We start from the raw sequence: 19,029 nt of genomic DNA on the forward strand, positions 1-19,029 counted from the left end.
TTTAAAAGCTGCAGAGATGTGGTGCTGAAGGGCATAGGTTAGCACCAGACCTGGTAGAGTTAGGTAATGGTTGGGCTTGATGATCTTAAAGGTGTTTTCCAACCAAAATTATTCTATAATTCTATGAATCAGCCTTCATCTGCTGCTGAATAGCACAACTTCAGTGCTCTCTCCCAAGCAATCATGTTGCTGGCAAAGTGGTAGCCATTTTTGGAAGGACCTTTTAATTATCTGATAGCAAAACAAAGTTAGTGTTGCACAAACAGTACAAAGTTTACTGCAGGATTAAGCTTTAATCTCTGTTGGTTGCTTATTGACTCCAGAAAAAAAACAGTGACTATTCATTGAAAAGACCTCAAATCCAGTCCAGAGGTGAATTTGAGGGAGAGGAACTTGCCTCCTGCAGCTCTTCGTGAAACCCAAAGTAAGACCAAACCGAGGTGTGAGTCGGAAGACAGTTGGGCTGGATTGTTTAAAATTCTCAATTATTTTGCTACAATAGGACTTAGTTTATTTTTTGTGCTTGCTGTTTTTGACTTTTTTAACAGTTAGAAAAGCAGAAGTTGTGATATGTGTTTCACACTGTATCAGGATGTATGAGATATGAAGACTTATGCTATCAGCAAGCACATGATGGCTTTAAGGCATACGTGGAGGGGATACTTTTATCACCTGATATCCTGATAGGATAAGAGGAAATGGCCCCACGTTGCACCAGAGGAGGTTTAAGTTGGATATTAGAAGAACTTCTTCATGTAAAGTGTTCTCAAAGACTGGAATAGACTTCCCAGGGAGGTGGTTGAATCCCCATCCCTAGAAGTGTTTCAAAGATGCAGAAATGTGGTGCTGAGGGATATGGCTTAGCATCAGCCGAGGTAGAGTTAGATAATGGTTGAACTTGATGATCTAAAGGTCTTTTCCAACCAAAATGATTCTATGGTTCTAATTTCTGCTCTGTGTTATTCTTTTCTTCAAGGTTCACAGAGCTTCCCTCAGCAATGGCTATGGTGTGTCTTTCAGACTTTGAAGCTCATGCTAAAAAGTATTTACCCAAGATTGCTTGGGATTTTTTTGCAGCTGGAGCAGATGACTGCAGCACTCGAGATGAAAACATCCTGGCATATAAAAGGTAATGTGAGGAGGAAATGAGGAGTGTTGCACTGGAAGCTTCTAAGCTATGTTTTTGTGCAAAAAGTTTGGACATCACAAGCAAAGATTCCTTACACCTTGCCCTTTCATGGTGGTCTCCAAGCAAGATGCACTTGCCTGAGTAACATATGCTGAAGGCAACAATGCTGGCCTGAATACAACTTAGATTCTATGAAGCATAAATGATGCTGAGGGTTCTGGCAAATGGCAGCATTTGACAGGAAAGCGGAGGAGTGGCTATAACAGAATGAGACACACTAAGGAGCATCTGGTGAACAGGATGAAGCCTATGTGCAAGTAGTGTGGGGTCTGGGGAATATGTAGCAGACAGTGAGGGCAAGCACAATGTACAGTGAGGACAGGCATACAATGGTGGAGTGGAAGAGAGCAATCTAGGACTGGGCTTCAAGTAGAAGGAATCTGTGGGATGAACAGTAGGAGGAAAAGACCTGGTGAGCTAAGATGGGAAATGCAGGAATGATGTACTGTGGACAGTAAGCAGGATATGGGATTAATGAAAAGTGATAGTGGCTGAACTGGTGGCTGAATTGACCTCTAAAAATGAACAGAAAGGACAATGAGTCTCCATTATAGTCTGGTTTATTTATTGTCTGAGATTCGATAGGTAAATGAAGACTTAGTTTTGATGAAACTTCAGTAAAGCCCCTGAAGCACTACTACACTGAAGGGTTATTTTTGTCTTCCAGAATTCGTTTCCGGCCACGTATGTTGCGGGACGTATCCAGGATGGACACTAGGACCAAACTCCTGGGAACTGAAATCAGCTTTCCTGTAGGAATTGCCCCTACTGGCTTCCACCAGCTAGCATGGCCTGACGGAGAGAAAAGCACAGCCAGAGGTACTCATCTGCTTTGTGGCCAATGTAGCAAAAAAAGAGGGTCATGGAAAAGCCTCAAGAATCTATTTGGATGACTTGGAATGTGACTGAGCAAACACTTTCAGGTTTGAAGGGGTAAACTCCTTTTACACTTTCTGACACCCCTATTTGTGAGTGACCCACTTGGATCTGGTGACACAAAATGGATAGGAAGCTCTGTAGAATTTGCTCACCTTTCCAGCTACCAATATTATTAGATCAGCTGTACGGAGGCTGCTGCAAACTAAAGACAGAGACCATGGACACATTTCTGGTACATACCGAGTGCCGCACAGGTCCTCAGTGCTGTGGTTTCTAGTTAGGACATGAAAATGGTGCAGGGGATTGAACCTGTAAATTCCTTGTTACTGGTAAGAACAGTGTCTTCGTTGGAGAAAGCATAACATCTTTTCCCAAATCCTGTGGTGGGCTTGGAGGGCTGACCTTTTGGAATTCTTTTATTGTGCGTGTTTCTGTGTACAATGGGTGCATTTGACAGGGTATTCCTAGAGGATGTAGTCATTGGTGGGGTCTCACCTTGAATACAGGGTTCAATTTTGGGCCCCTCATTACAAGAAAGACATTGAGGTGCTGCAGAAAGTCCTGAGAATGGCAACAAAGCTGTTGGAGAGTCTGGAGAGCAGGTCTTGTGAAGAGCAGCTGAGGTAACTGGGATTGATTAGACTGGAGAAAAGGAGACTGGGGAGAGACCTTCTTGCTCTCTGCAACTACCTGAAAGGAGGTTGTAGCCAGGTGGGTATCTTCTCTCTAGTAACAAGTGATAGGATGAGAGGAAATGGCCTCAAGTTCCTCCAGGGGAGGTTTAGGTTGGATGTTAGAAGCAACTTCTTCACTGAAATGGTTCTCAAACACTGGAACAGGCTTCCCAGGGAGGTGGTTGAATCCCCATCTCTGGAAGTGTTTCAAAGATGAAGAGATGTGGTGGTGGGAAATATGGTTTAGCACCAGACACAGTGGATAGTTAGATAATGGTTGGAATTGATGTTCTTAAAGATCTTTTTCAATCCAAACAATTCTATAACTCCATGATTCTATAAAGTTCCTGCCTTTTAAAGAAGAATAGTTGCAAAATGGAAACACCACTTGAGAAATGGCCTCTCCCTTCCCTGCTTTCTTAACTGTGATTGTACACCAATGGTAAATATAGGCATTTCTAACTCAAAAGGCATATTTGCCAACGGGTAGAGCACTGTGCTTGGTAGAAGAAAAGTAAAACAGGAGCTCAGGCATTGTCTGAAAACCATATACAAAAAAACTTTTGTAGCTGGTGTCTGCCAGGACAGTTGAAAGGACCTTGATTATGAGTATCTTCCAACCCTCCCGCAGCGGCCAAGGTGATGAACACCTGTTACATTGCCAGCACCTACTCCACCTGCACACTGGAGGAGATCTCTGCGGCGGCTCCCGGCGGCCTACGCTGGTTCCAGCTCTACATCCACCGCAACAGGGTGGTTTCCCAGCAGCTAGTCCAACGGGCGGAGGCCTTGGGTTTCCAGGGCCTCGTCCTCACTGCAGATCTGCCCTACACGGGCAAAAGACGTGATGATATCCGCAATGGTTTCCGCCTTCCTCCCCACATGAAGCTGAAGAACTTGGAAGGAGCCTTTGAGGTTTGTAAAATGAGCCTGTCCTTTCATTCACTGTCCTGGTGTGTACCACATGAGGCAAAAAACACTGGGTAACTGCTGCTTTGGCATCTGTTGTAACCCAGGGAATATCTTTTCCCCTTCTGGTGCTGTGGTGTCCTCCCTTGACCTCCTGCCAGCCTGAGTTCTGGCTTCAAAATCTCAGTCCAGCTATCTTAGAGACACCAATCTCCATCCCCATTGTAATTATTCTTCTCTGGAGACACTTTCTTTCTGGAGCCAATGAACATGCCTGTTAGCGAGTTCAATTAATTCATTCTAGGGCAGGGAAAGACTCAAAGGGTCCTCTGTATTGTCACAGCTCAGATGAGGTTGCCTTCTGTCCTGCGGCTGTAGGGAGAAGACTGTTCTGAGTATGGGCTGCCACCCAACAGCTTAGATCCTTCAGTCACCTGGAACGATATCTACTGGCTGCGAAGCCTGACCCACCTGCCCATCATCATCAAAGGTATCTTGACAAAAGAAGATGCAGAGCTGGCAGTGAGACATGGAGTGCAGGGAATTATTGTGTCCAATCATGGTGGAAGGCAGCTGGATGGAGGACTGGCCACTGTAAGTGAGAAAACAGATGTCCCCTGAGTGTTTATTCTATGCACATTTGCACTGACCTGAGTATCTCCGTGCTCATTTATATGCTTCTGGTGGACTTGTGTGTTCATTGTGTGGCTATGGCTGTGTGCAAATGTCCTTTAGCTCTTATACTCCCACTGAAGTATCTCCTCAGCTTCTTGGGAGGGTTCTGTAAGTAGCACTGACCCCACCGAGCTGCTAGACAAACTACTGTCCTGAGTTAGTAGAAGTTTCCTGCCCACATCTTCGTTAGATGGTGCAGTGCTTGCGTACTCTTTACACACTGCGGCACAAATAAAATGAAGCTCTGGAACCAAAAATGTGCAAATGAGAGAATCAGAGAATCATTTCAGTTAGAAAAGACCTTTAACATAATTGAGACCAACTGTCAATATAATAATTATTGTCATTGCTCCCCTCTGCCAAGATGTGCACCAACAATGAAGCTAGATTTAGGAAGAGGTCTGCATTGCGTATTTACACTCTCAAGCCTAAGTGGGGATGTATTGGCTTCCGTGAGCCAGAAAGAAGGATAACTTATCTAGAAAAAAAATTCCCCTGGTTTTCAATCCATATAAAGAAACTGTGGGTTGTTTGAATGTATGAGTATTTCACTGGTTTAATTAGGCTTCTCTCATTTTTTCCAGTTATCCTTATTTTACAGTTCTGTTTTGCATAATGTCTTATGGACTTTCTTTTCTCTGTTTTCCTCTGTTGAATAAAAACAGGTATCAGGGAATTCTCTTCTATTACAGAATCACAGAATGGTAGGGGTTGAAAGGGGTCTTCAGTGATCATATCGTCCAACCCCCCTGCTAAAGCAGGATCACCCAGATCACTTTGCACAGGATAGCAATGTACAGGCAGGTTTGGAATGCCTCCAGAGATGGAGACTCAACAACCTCTCTGGAAAGCCTGTTCCAGTGATCTGCCACTCTTAAAAGGAAGAATTTTTCCCACATGTTTACATGGAACCTCCTGTGCTCTAGTTTGTGCCCATTGCTCTTTGTCTTATCAGTGGACAACACCGAAAAAAGCCCAGCCCCACCTTCTTTACTTTCACACTTTAGAGACTGATAAGCACTGAGAAGGTCCCCTCTGTCTACTCTTCTGCAGGCTAAAGAGCCCCAGGTCTCTTAGCCTCGTCTCACAAGAGAGATGCTCCACTCCCTTCAACATCTTTGTGACTCTACTGCACTCCCCTAATTATCATTGTGGCCCTGCTCCAGTACCCTCATCATCTTTCTGGCCCTAATTAATGGCCCAAATCACCAGGAATTTGGAATGCAGAAAGCAAAGGATGATAGAGCTTGTTTCAGCAACTCTTCATTGCTACAGTGAAACAGATGACAATAGTGATTTTTTTTCTAAATGCTAAGGACATAATAATAGAAAAGGCATCCACATTAAATTGCTCTTCTGTCTTCATTAAATTGCTCTTCTGTCTTCAAAGTTTCTTTACATGCACAGACACACCAGTAGATACCCAGTTCAGCTCTGCTATTTTTCTGGTACCAAGCATGACAACAGAAGCTGCTGCCCTTGCTCTTGCTGAGCTACTTCTAGAAAATTTCAACCTGGAAGTTTTTGGTCTGAAGATCTGAAAGAAATTAGGACCAAGTGGAAAAATCTACTTAGTAATCTTAATTATAGTTGTTTGTCTTAAAAAAGATAAAAATAAAATGAGAGAGTGTAAGGGCCTGCAGAACAGAGAGCTTTGGGTTTGCTGTGAAGAGTTAGTTAGGTTCAGTGCAATGTCCTGACACTGGTTGTACAGCCTTTGGGGCCAGAACCAGCATCTCCACGTGGTACTGACCTGCACCACCAGCCTGGCACCGTGCTGTGCTCTGCAGAAAAATCCTTAAGGAATCAGGAAGTTGAGTCTGAAGGAAACAATACATTGGCTGTACTACATAGCAAATGAAATCCTTCATTGATGCTTTAGGGTGATTGAGGAGGTTTCTGACTGGTGGTCACTAGGATTAGGTTGAAACGTAGGTTTAGGCAGTTTGAACAGAAGCATGGGGAAGGTTGACAGCCTTTTTTTCAAACATTGTTTCAAAGGGAAGCAAGATATGAATGACAATTATTTCCACTGAAATGTACTTTAAAAATCTTTCACAAAGCAAGGGAAAAAAAATGTTACTTTTCATTTATCAGAATTGTTAGCAAACTATAGAAGCATAAGGAAAGCATTGGAAAATGGAATTAACTTCCTAGTGCACAACAGCCTGACCATGAGCCAACAGTGAGCCCTTGTGGCCAAGAAGACCAATGGCATCCTGGGTTGCATTCAGAATAATGTGTCCAGCAGGTTGAGGTTGGTTCTCCTTGACTTCTACTCTGTTCTGGCAAGGCCATACCTGAAGTATTGTGTCCAGTTCTGAGCTCACCAGTTCAAGAAAGACATGGAACTATTGGAGAGAATCCAGTGGAGAACCACTAAGATGAGGGGACTCTATCTTATGAGGAGAGGCTGAGACACCTTGGGCTGTTTAGCCTAGAGGAGACTGAGAGGGGATCTCATTAGTGCTTATCAATATCTAAAGGTTGAGTGTTGAGAGAAGGAGACAGTCTCTTCCCAGGGATGTCCAGTGACGGGACAAGGGGAAACGGATACAAACTGGAACACAGGAGGTTCCATGTGCATGTCAGGAAAAACTTCTAGCCTTTGAGGGCCTCAGAGCATTGGAAGAGGCTGTCCAGAGTGGTTGTGGAGTCTACATCTCTGGAAGCACTCCAAACCTACCTGGACATATTCCTCTGTGATATACTCTAGTTGATCCTGCTATAGCAAAGGGATGATTTTCAGAGGTCCCTTCCAACCCCCAGGATGCTGTGATTCTGTGCTTCTCTGTACTTTATTCTGCAGCTTTTGATGCTGAGATATTTGTACTGCATTGTTCCATGTTAACAAGGTATGCTGTTAAAGCATTGCATCCCTGCTTGTCTTGTTGGAGTATCTCCTCTTTCTCTTGGAATCTAAAGCTGAGCTCAAGGTGAGTGTGGCTGCTTCTTTGCAGATTGATGCTTTGGTGGAGGTTGTGGAGGCAGTACAAGGAAGAGTCGAAGTTTATTTAGATGGTGGAATACGAAAAGGAAGTGATGTATTGAAAGCACTAGCACTGGGAGCAAAATGTGTCTTTATTGGAAGACCAGCTTTATGGGGTCTGGCTTACAAGGTGAGGAACTTTGAGTTATATCTACTTCTCATGCTCTATAAAACTCTGTTGTTTTTATTCCCTACAATCATAGAATCTTGAAGATTAGAATAGACCTCTTAAGATCAAGTCCAACTGTCAACTCAACACCATGATGCCCACTAAACCATGTCCTGAAGTGCCATGTCTACATGTTTTCTGAAACCTCCATTTGAGACCATAGCAACAGTTTTCACCAGTGAAGAATATTATAGTTTTTCGTTTGTTTGTTTGTTTGACTGTTTTTTGAGTAGAATCACACCCCACATTGTATCAATATCAATACTGCTGAGTTTCACAATTTCTAACATGATTTTGAAGCTGATAACATTGCTTTGTGGGGCCATTTTCTGGTGTGGCATTGTAGAACTCAGGACTTGGGGTACTGGTTGACAGCCAGCTGAACATGAGCCAGCATGTGCTCAGGTAGTCAAGAAGACCAACTGCATCCTGACCTGTATCAGGAATAGTGTGACCAATAGGATCAGGGAAGTGATTGTCCTCCTGGACTCAGCACTGGTGAGGCCACAGCTTGAGTCCTGGGTTCAGTTTTGTGTCCCTCACTATAAGAAGGACATTGAACTAATGAAGTGTGTCCAGAGAAGGGCAAGGAAGCTGGTGAAGGCTCTGGAGAACAGGCCTTGTGAGGAGGGAGCTGGGGTTGTTTAGTCTAGAGAAAAGGAGGCTGAGGGGCGATCTTCTCACTCTCTACAACTACCTGAAAGGAGGCTGTGGTGAGGTGGGTTTTGACCTCTTCTCTCAAGTGGATATCAATAGGACAAGAGGAAATGGCCTCAGGTTGCACCAAGGGAAAGTTAGATTGGGTATTAGGAAAACTTTCTTCCCTGAAACAGTGGTCAGTCATTGGAACAGGCTGCCCAGAGAAGTGGTGAAGTCACCATCCCTGAAGGTGTTTCAAGAAACACATGGAGATGACACTTAGGGGACATGATTTAATGGCCATGGTGGTGCTAGGTTGATGATTGGACTGAACGATTTTGGAGGTCTTTTCAAATCAAAATGATTCTATGATTCTATTGCCATCAGTGGTTTTGAAAACTTGAGGTGAGCTTATTTGCCCTAAAGATGAGTCTGAGAATTTTCTTTGCTGTCATTTGGAAACAAGGGTTTGGTTTGAGACAGCAGTTTCATAGCATATGAATATGAAATGCATAGCATATGCATAGCATATGAATTCTTCAGCTATACAAACAGAACTCCAGCCTGCTGATGTCTGCAATATTTTGGACAAGACTGAGCACAGCTATGTCCTGTAGGTGCCTAAGCATGCTGCTACTTCCTCAGTTCCAGCTTTGCTGGTTCTTAATCTGTAGCATAATCTATAATCCAGAGTCATGAATGATACATTTGATGCAGAAGGTTAACATAAAATAATTCAAATTAAAATGTAATTATACCATGTCTTTGCATCACTAGATTTTTGCTTCTTATCTTCTGGATTGGAGTGTCAAGCTTTTCTCTAGAGGAAAAAAGATATTTCTTTTTATGTTCTTGAAAAATTTCCTAGCTTTTAAATGAAACTCCTGTCCAGTGGAGTAATTTCTGTGGATTCCAGTAGTTAGGCTTTAAGCAAAAAAACCACTTGAAACTTCTGAGAAACCTGGAAGAGTTGGCAGCACTGTTTCTGTTACCAGTAAATACAGAAAAACATGAAAAGAATGTTGCTGTGAGTTGCCTGCATCTTTTTCCCACAAGACAAAAGATATGGACATTTTCTGGCCCATATTATATTCCATAGATTATTCCTGAAGACATATCACAGAATGTTAGGGGCTGGATGGGACCTCAAAAGAGCATCCAGTCCAACCCACCTGCCAGAGCAGGATCACCTAGAGCAGACCACTCAGGAATGCATCCAGGCAGGTTTTGAGTATCTCCAGAGAGGGAGACTTCACAACCCCCCTGGGCAGCCTGTTCCAGTGTTCTGCCACCCTCACAGTGAAAAATTTTTTCTCATGTTTCCATGGAACTTCCTATGCCTCAACTTCCACCCATTGCCTGTCATTTGGCATCACCAATAAGAGCCTGGCTCCATCCTCTTGGCACTCACCCTTTACATATTTATAAACATTAATGAGGTCAGTGGCATTGGCCTAGCACTCAAGAGAGTAAGGGAATGAACAAGCACTGACATTGTCTCCACCCAAAGCATTCTTTCTTGCAAGAAAAACTTTAAAAAAAAAATCTCCCAACATTTTACAGAAAAATCAAAATCACCTGTACCTTTTATTGGATTTTGAGCTTCTGGGTTGTACTTGCTTGGAGGATAATGCACAGTGTACTATTTTTACAAGTTCAGCCTGGTATGTGGCTAAAGTTTTAAAGCTCTCATATTTCATAAAATGCCACCAGTTTTGTAAGGTTTGGCATTTTAAACAAAAAGCTCCCTGATGAAGGTTAACTGGTAGCTAAGAAAAAATCCCCACAGGAATTAGAAACTGTCAGAAGTGAAAAAGATCTTTGTTTTCTTTCCCTGCATCACAAAAGGAAAAAGAATCTGTGATGAACTGAGCACATCCATTGTATTGTTTTAATCATTCAGCCCTATGAGAGACTGGAGTTGGCAGAGACTCAAGGGACTGCCCCAGCTCTCACAATGGAAGCATTCTGCAGTGTTGCTTTGTGCCACTGCTCCTTTCACTCTGACCGATTGCTTTGTTTGAGCAGGGTGAAGAAGGTCTTCAGGATGTTCTGAGGATTTTGCAGGATGAGTTTCGCTTGTCGATGGCTTTAGCCGGTAAGCGTAAGTGGTGGTCACAGAATCACAAAGCCGTTGGAAAAGACCTTCAAGACCATCACGTCCAACCATTATCTAACTCTACCAAGACTGGTGCACAACCATGTCACTCAGCACCACATCTCTGCCTGTTTTAAACACCTCCAGAGATGGAGATTCACCTACATCCCTGGGGAGCCTGTCCCAGTGTTTGAGAACCTATTCAGGGAAGAAGTTTCTTCTAACAGCCAACATAAACATACCCTGGTGCAACTTGAGGCAATTTCCTCTCATCCTGTCGCTTGTTACTAGGGAAAAGGGTCCCAAACTCATCTTGCTCCAACTTCCTTTCAGGCAGTTGTAGAGAGCAAGATGATCTCCTCTCAGCCTCCTTTCCTTCAGGCTAAACAACCCAAATTCCCTCAGCTGCTCCTTGCAAGACCTGTTCTCCAGTTTTTGCGTGCAAGCCATCTGAAAGCAGAAGTCTAATGGATGGGTCACAAAAGGGACACCATGTAAGCTCTGCTAGTTCCAGTTGTTATATTTGAGATGATTTTTTTCTTCCTGTGAAACCACTGGGCATTTCAGGTGCCATAGGAATGAAGCTTGCAAGGAGGAGTTAGGTTAAAGCAGCTTTCTGACCCAGTTAAAGAGATGCAGAACTGCTAAATGGAGCTGAGGAAAACCTGGAATTTCTGTTCTTCTGGGATTTGCATGTCTTTTTCAATATTTAATTTCATGTTTACCATGGTGAAATGCAAATAAGTTGGGGTTTTTTTTGCCCATCACAAAGTGTTTGGAATAAAACAGATGCAGAATTTCTCTGTATACAATCTTTTGGTTCTGGTTCAAATTTAAATGCCTCCGTGCTTTTTGCTGATGTTCTTTGTTCTGCATTTTTCACGTCTTCTCCTGCTGCCATGTTTGAGCACTAACAGCAAATTTGCACAACCTGGTGACGCCTCCAGTTTCACACATGAATGACTTGCAAATCCAGTGCAGAAATCTCCAGACACCAGCCAAGGGCCTTACCCCACTTCAGATGGTGTTTTAGAGATTCTTATGCTCTAGCAAAAAGAACTTAAGTGAACTGCAACACTGATGGGGAGGCTGGAACTAAAATCCCATTGGGCATTTCTTAATAGCCAGGGTTTGGGGGTTAATTTTCCAACTAGTATAGATTTCTACAAGATTTTTTCTTTTTCCAGAAGGCTCTCACACTTCTTTACATGCAAAGGCAAGTCTTTTTTTTCAGTGGTGTCAAATGACAGGACAAGATGACAGGACAGGACAGGGCACAGACTTGAACATAGGAACTTCCATTTAAACATGAGGAGGATCTTCTTTACTTTGAGGGTAGTCGAGCACTGGAACAGGCTGCCCAGAGATGTGGTGGAGTCTCCATCTCTGGAGTCATTCAAAACCTGCCTGGATACCATCCTGTGCAAACTGCTTTAGATGAACGTGCTCTGGCAGGGAGGTTAGACTAGATGATCTCCAGAGGTTCCTTTCAACCCCTACCATTCTCTGATTCTGTGATTCAGTGAAAAGCAAACTGAACTCAGCCAGAGTAGTAGGTTGGGATGGTTTTGGCAGGGCTGTGAAATTCCACATAGATCTGATCAAATTAAGTGGTACTGCAAATGTCCCTCTATCCTCCCTTTGTCTTTTCTATCCCCCTTCACTGCTGCGTGAATTAAGAATCCTTCTCTTTTTTCCTTTTCTTCTTTTTTCCTTTTCTTTTTTTCCCTTTTTTTCCCTTTTTTTCTTTTTTCCTTTGTTTTTTCTCTTTTTTTTCGTGTTTCTAACTCTTCTTGTGCAGAAAGCCCAGTGCCTAACCTCAAGGGAAAAGATGCCATTGAGGAGTAGGGCTTCTGTGAGCAAGATGTTGAAGTATGAACCTATCCCCACATGACTCATGCAAAACCAGACCATGACTCAGAGAGGGAGCTTTCCAAGTTTAATCCACAGACATTCCTCTCTCACCAACTGTTTATTTCTCTATTTATTTCAGGCTGTGCCAGCATTTCAGAGATTGGCCGACACCTAATCAAGTTCCCTAAGCTGTGAACTGCCTCCTGCAATGCCTACCCAAGAGAAGCAGCTCACACCAAGGTCCCAAAGAGTAACTGAAGAGAGAAAAAGGAGATGCAAAAGTCAAACGTGCAATGTTTATCTGATGAGTCCTTCAGCAAACTCCTGAGCACATTAGCAAAGGCCATTCTCTGCTTTTGTTGAGGCTAGCAAAATCAGATGGATTCTTTAACACTTTGGGTAACTGTTACTTGCTTAAATACATTTATTTTAAATTGGTGGATCACTGGAGTAACCTGAGCTAGGCCTGACTCTCAAGCTTTGATACATCAAGCTGCCAGACATGGATAACTATTCTAAGTCTGACTGAAACTCAAGCTGTACACCTTTCCAGGCAGCAAGTATTGTGGCTGATGCTTTCCATAGCTTGGGCTTTCCTGGGTGTATTCATAGCAGATACAGAAACATGATGCATCTGCTAACGGCACTTCAGCTACCCTTTGGAGGTGGAAGGGGTCTTGCCCACTGCTTCTAGATGAAGAGAAGTTAAATCATAGAATCATAGAACCATTGGAAAAGACTTTTAAGACCACCATGTCCAACCATTCTCTAACTCTACCAAGCCAGGTGCTAAACTATGGCCCTCAGCACCACATCTCTGCATCTTTAAAACACCTCCAGGGACGGGAGATTCAACCACCTCCCTGGTGAGCTTGTTCCAGTGTTGAGAACCCTTTCAGTGAAGGAGTTGCCATTTCATCTCATCCTGTTACTTATTACTAGGGAGAAGAGATCAACACTCTCCTCATTACAACCTCCTTTCAGGTGTCTCCTCAGCTTTCTTTTCTCCAGGCTAAACAACCACAGTTCTCTCATCTGCTCCACACCAGACCTGTTCTCCAGACCCTTCACCAGCATTGTTGCCTTTCTCTGAACCTGCTGCAGCACCTCAATGTCTTTCTTGTAGTGAGGGACCCAAACACTGAAGCCAGTCTTCAAGGTGCACCTGTGTCACTTTGTGCTACAGAAGCAGCTTTTGATCAAGCTCTTCTCTCGGTTTGTTGTGTAAGATAGCATAAACATCTTAAATCAGAAATGTTTTCAGAGGCCACTAAGTTTCAACTCCTGTGATCTGGATGCCTCATGCAGTACACCTGGAGCTAGATTTGAAAATGCATGGAGCACTTGCAAGCAAAGTGAAGGTCAGTAGGGCTCCAGGACTGCAAGCATTTGGAATGAGCAGCATCACATCTTGTTCTTCTGTCTCTTGCAGTTAGCCCTTTTACAAGGATGCAATCTTTCTATATGTTTTTTCAAACAATAGAATGAAATAGAATGTCCTCCTGGGCACTCCTCCCCTTTCAGATCAGTGTGTATTCCAAACCTGAGGCAATGTCTACACATTTAGATAGCTCTGCATGCCCCCAGCAACAATGAGAAAGGAAGTGCTAGACTCTCCATCTGGGACAGGGTAATCCTGGTCCTGATCTCCTCTCTCTGGTGTCCAGCAATAGGAGATGAGGAAATGTAATGAAGCTGTGTCAGGGAAATTCAGCTTGGGCGGCTGGCTGATCACTGGAACAGGCCTCTCAGGGAAATGGTCACAGCAGCAAGCCTGTCAGAGTTTAAGGACATTTTTGGTCATATGGTTTAGTTTTGGTTGCATGGTTAGGTTTAGGTAGTCCTGAGAGGAGCAGGGAGTTGAACTTGATGAGCTTTATGAATGCCTTCCAATTTGAGATATTCTATGATTCTATAATTTATCTAAGAGTTTCCTGGTCAAGTTTGTGTGAGCATCATGCCACTGCGATCAGTACCAAAGGGGAACTGCTACAGAATCAGGCATGTGCATCCAGGAGGCAAAAAAAGCTGCTGTTCAGCTGAGTTTTCAAAGGCAAGCCACTGCTCATGGCAGAGTACCACTTCTGGGGCAAAAAGCCAGCTCACATCTTCTTTGCAATTGGCAGATACCCTGGTGCCAACATCCTTGACATGTACAGGAGAAGCCATACTCACAATATGTGACTTTCTGCATAAGCCCTACTTTAAATTTGCCTTAAGGGGGAACAAGAGAGAACCTAGCCCTTGTTGCTCACTCAGTTTAGACCTGAATTTCTTACAGAGATAAGAGTGTCTGCAGTGATCTTCCAGAGACCTTCACATGGAGGCCTTCCTTTCTGTTCCAGTAATAATAAACCTTGCCTAGCAGATAAGACTGATGAATAATTTCACGTCATGCAATTTGATGGACTTCAAGGATGTACAGAAAGAGACCGAGACAACTATGTGTCCTCAGTCCTAAGAAGGCTAAAGGTGGTGGGGGGGAGGGGAGATGCATCACATCACTATCTTTTACTAACCAGTTGGAGGGAACAGAAGTTGCAGCTATGCTTCTTGAATGTGGACAGTAAAAGGGTGAAAGGTAATGGGTACAAGCTGCAATGAGGAAAATTCCAACTAGAAATTAGTGGGGAAAAAAATCACCCTGTGTGCAGTGAGATGCTGTAACAGAGGGTTTGTGAAATTTCCATCCTTAGAGCTGGAGACTGGCCAAGGTCCCCATCAACTCAAGGAGAACAGGTCGAGTCAGAGGCCTCCAGAGGCTCCTTAGTGCCTAAATTGTTGTGGAGGCATCATAGAAACCTTAAAGAGCCACACACCAAATCTGTCCCTTGCCACAGTGGTGTGTTGCCATGATCTAACACTGGAGCAGCACCTGTATAGATGTGAAAGTGGCTGCAGAAAGCATTTTAAGGGAAAAAGAAAGCTAGTTGGTGAATGAACTTAAAAGAGCTCACAGGGTTCAACCAGGCTGACAGTGTATTGAACAAGCCCATCTTAAGTTTTGTATGATCCAGATGAAGCCTGTGTCAATGCATGCCTCCTGCCTACACTCTGTCCTGCTTGCTGCATTTGATCTGGTGGTGGTCAAAAAATTTGTAGACAATGGCACTTTGGGACATGGTTTAGTAGGCATGGTAGTGTTGGATTGATGGTTGGACTTGATGATCTTAGAGGTCTACCCCAACCTTAACGATTCTGTGATTATTGTGAATCTCCCTGATGCAAATACACACAAGGTCAAATCTTCCCTGGGTTTGCAGGGACAAGTTGTTTACAGGGACAAGTTGTTTACAGGGACAGGTTGTTTACAGGGCTAGCTTATCTACAAAACAGATCCAAATAGAAGCGTTTTCCTTTGGCATATGGTGCAAATTTACATGGCCTTTGAATATATAATTCACTCACAGGTTTCAGTTGACGAAACACACTTCAACTATAAAGGGAAAATGGGATGAAGTGTTCCTCTGTAGTTAATTGCCCATGTGCCATCTAATGTGGCAAAGAATGCTACAAGTAATTCTTTCTGATCTGGAAGATCATGTAATAAAAGTTTACAATAACTTCTCTTTGACCAAAAGAATTTTGTTACCACTGAACCTGGAGATATTTTCTTTGTCAGGTTTGAATAGGCAGAAACAATGAGACTTCTTAAGGTGGTTATCTTCAGACCTTAATTAAAACATCTTAAAACAATTGCCGACTATGAGAAGTTGTGTTTATGCAGAGTTTGACTCGGCATAACTGCCCAAAAGTTAATATTTATGCCTTGTTGCCTCTTGTCAATGTGTAAACCAGAAGAGAGAGGAAACTGCTTCCAGGAGGGAACAGTGCCTTCCACCCTGAAGGGAAGAAGATTTCCTTGAGTAAATTTGTGTTTCAAAGTACACATGCTTTCCCAGAGCTGTCAGCATCTAGGAATTTAAGTTCATGGGCATATGATGGTAAGAAACACATTGATTTTTCACATAACAAGCACATGGATTTTTCGTGGGTTTTTGGTCACAACTACTCTATATTTAGGCAGCAAAAGGCCCAGTCAGACTTGCACCATGGGAGCTTTAGGTTGGATATTATAGGAAACTTCTTTGCTGAAAGGGTCTCAAATACTGGAACAGGTTTCTCAGGAAGGTGGTTGTGTCCCAGCTCCTGGTGGTGTTTCAGGGATGCAGAGGCATGGTGCTGAAGGACATGGTTTAGCCTCAAACCTGGTAGAGTTAGATAATAGTTGGACTTGATGATTTTAAAGGTCTTTAGGTCTTTTCTAATGAAAATTATTCTATAATTCTCTGATTCTTTGATTCTTTGTTTTAGTCTGCAAATCCCTGACCCATGCGATAGCTTTAAATTCCTTCAGGTTTTGGTGGTCAGGGGTCTGTTGACTCTGGCCTCAGTGCTCACTGACACCATTTTGTGGCTTATAGTGCCTGCCAGCCTCTGTCTCTGATTGCTTCACAGAACACCACAGCTGGCCTTGCTTGCAGCATGGAAGAGTTGTGATGCCACCCAGCAACCCCACCCAGCAGTCTCCTGAAGAAACTGAAGGTGAAAATGTCTCTAGATGAGACTGCAGGAAGCACCAGCAGGTTTGCACTTGAAGTGGGCAGACTGCTGCTGTCTGACATCACAGTACAGTACAAAAAACTGACATACCCAGTTCGAAGGCTGCCCTGTAGCAGTGTAGAAAATTCCCTTGTACTAATCCAAGCATTTGACCCATTAGTACCTAAGAGGACAGAAATGCATCAAGGGAAGTGTGGCCAGCAGGTCAAGGGAGGTGATTCTCTCCCTCTACTCAGCTCTTGTGAGACCCCACCTGGAGTACTGCATCCAGTTCTGGAGCCCCTATTACAAGAAGGATATGGACATGCTGGAACGTGTCCAGAGGAGGGCCACCAGGATGATCAGAGGGCTGGAGCACCTCTCCTATGAGGACAGACTGAAAGAGTTGGGGCTATTCAGTCTGGAGAAAAGAAGGCTCTGAGGTGACCATATTGTGGCTTTTCAATATCTGAAGGGGGCTACAAGAAAGCTGGGGAGGGACTTTTTAGGATATCAGGTAGTGACAGGACTAGGGGGAATGGAATAAATCTGGAAGTGGGGAGATCAGGCTGGACATGAGGAAGAAGTTCTTCACCATGAGAGTGGTGAGAGCCTGGAATGGGTTGTCCAGGGAGGTGGTTGAGGCCCCATCCCTGGAGGTGTTTAAGGCCAGGCTGGATGAGACTCTGGCCAGCCTGATCTGTGTGAGGTGTCCCTGCCCATGGCAGGGGGGTTGGAACTAGATGATCCTTGTGGTCCCTTCCAACCCTGACTGATTCTATGATTCTATGACTCTAAGTCCCTCTCTGCCTTTCTCCACAAAAGAGGAGTTCTAATCTCCTCAGCATCTTTGTGGCATTTTGCAGTACGAGCAGTTCCCTGTCCTTTTTTGTACTGGGGACCCCAGAACTGGGCACAGTGCTCCAGTTGAGGCCTCACCCAGACTATAAGGTCTTTTTTAGGTCTGTATATGCTCATATAAAACATTACCCCTTGCTAATCTTGGCCATTCTAGTGGGCAAGCTTGGCGTAAGAGAATGTTTTCAACCCTAAGAGGCTATGTTGTGTTGTCTGATTTTTAAAATGCCTCTTTAAGGCATTTTATTTCTTTTCTAACAGTAAAAGAGAAGCACTGCTCCAGAGAACACCATTACAGCAGCAGACTTTGGGCAGTTATTTTTCTCTCGCACAATGCGAGCAACTGCACAAAATTAATTTTGCAGCAGCTTCTGATAAGAACTTCCAAAGTCAAGGTCCTGCCTGAGAGAAGCCAAGGAAAAAAAGCACTGATAACAATTATTTTACAGCTTTGTTGGAGTAAGGGAAGGATTTTCAAGGATGTTGTGTTTGAAACGGTTGCCAAAATTTGTCACCTTTGTCAGCTAGAAACTTCTCTCGGAAAGAAATGATTTTGCTTTCCTCCCCTGTTCCTTGCAAGCCCATTTTTGGTCCAAAAAACCTAAACTAACTAACTAAATGTTAAAATAAATATATAATAAAATAAACAAATAAAATCAATCAATCATACCCAGTTGCTAAAAAAAAAAAGTGGTAAAAAAGCAACAATGTGAGGGTGCTGCTTCTACAGCTTCCCTCCAGGGCTCTCTTTAATGAGTGTACAAAATTCATGATTGAATAAAAATAGAGTTTAGGAGTTAGTCACATCAAGCAAAGCATTTGTGGAGATCAGTACCAGCTGTGAATGAAATCACTGATCCCTTTTCCAGCAATTTCAGCCTAATTAGTTGTATTGTTGGGCCTCCTTCTCACTTAAGGTACTACCTAGTTATCATCCTGCCTCAGTAGCAATATCCATCTATCTCTAAGGAATAATCCTAAGGGAGAAACACCTGGGATTTTTTTTCCCTGTATTTTGGAGACGTAAAAAGTAATGGCACAGTTCACTGCAAAGGCTCAAACAGCCACAGCCTTAACAAGGTACTCTCACACCAGACATCTCAGAGGTGAAAATTTTTCTCCCACCGCTTTAATTTGACTGTAATGGCACATTAGATCATTTCATGACTCTGAATTCCTCAAGGGTAGATTGGACATGAGGAAAAATTTCTCTGCTGAAAGAGTGGTCAAATATTGGAACAGGCTGCCCAGGGAGTGGAGTCATCATCCCTGGAGGTGTTCAAAGAACATGTAGACATGGTACTTGGCAACATGGCTTAGTGGGCATGGTGGTGGTGGGTTGGTGGTTGGACTTGATGATCTTAGAAGTCTTTTCCAACCATGATTCTATGATTTAATGAGTGTACTGAATAAATACAAAATCCCAAAGGTCAGCTTTCTATCTTGCACAAAGAGAGTGAGAAACCTGAGCAAGCCCAATACCCCCAAAACTAGTAGTAGAATTTACTTGTCAAACCATTATAAACAGCTACTCTTGCTACTTATATTTAATTT

The 19,029-nt window shown here is 43.4% G+C and overlaps 1 protein-coding gene across 2 annotated transcripts; it reads left to right on the top strand.

Annotated features, from left to right (window-relative positions):
• Positions 1-998: 998 nt before the first annotated feature.
• Positions 999-12,270, top strand: HAO2 (hydroxyacid oxidase 2). 2 transcript variants are annotated; one of them, XM_054386021.1, is made up of 7 exons: positions 999-1,129; positions 1,857-2,008; positions 3,374-3,657; positions 4,030-4,245; positions 7,287-7,445; positions 10,152-10,221; positions 12,215-12,270. In XM_054386021.1, the coding sequence occupies exons 1-7, from the start codon at positions 999-1,001 to the stop codon at positions 12,268-12,270; spliced, it is 1,068 nt and encodes a 355-aa protein (XP_054241996.1). The 2 variants fall into 2 exon arrangements, with proteins under 2 accessions (XP_054241996.1, XP_054242005.1); XM_054386030.1 differs by lacking the exon at positions 4,030-4,245.
• The last annotated feature ends 6,759 nt before the right edge of the window (positions 12,271-19,029 follow it).

This window comes from Indicator indicator, chromosome 1 (genome assembly GCF_027791375.1).
Source record: "Indicator indicator isolate 239-I01 chromosome 1, UM_Iind_1.1, whole genome shotgun sequence".
Classification (NCBI taxonomy): domain Eukaryota; kingdom Metazoa; phylum Chordata; class Aves; order Piciformes; family Indicatoridae; genus Indicator; species Indicator indicator.

Excerpts from the sequence above, each read along its gene's own strand:
- HAO2 (XM_054386021.1), top strand. The coding sequence starts at position 999 with ATGGCTATGGTGTGTCTTTCAGACTTTGAAGCTCATGCTAAAAAGTAT. Across the intron at positions 1,130-1,856 it reads AACATCCTGGCATATAAAAG|AATTCGTTTCCGGCCACGTA; the intron begins GTAATGTGAGGA and ends TTTGTCTTCCAG. Across the intron at positions 2,009-3,373 it reads AGAGAAAAGCACAGCCAGAG|CGGCCAAGGTGATGAACACC; the intron begins GTACTCATCTGC and ends ACCCTCCCGCAG.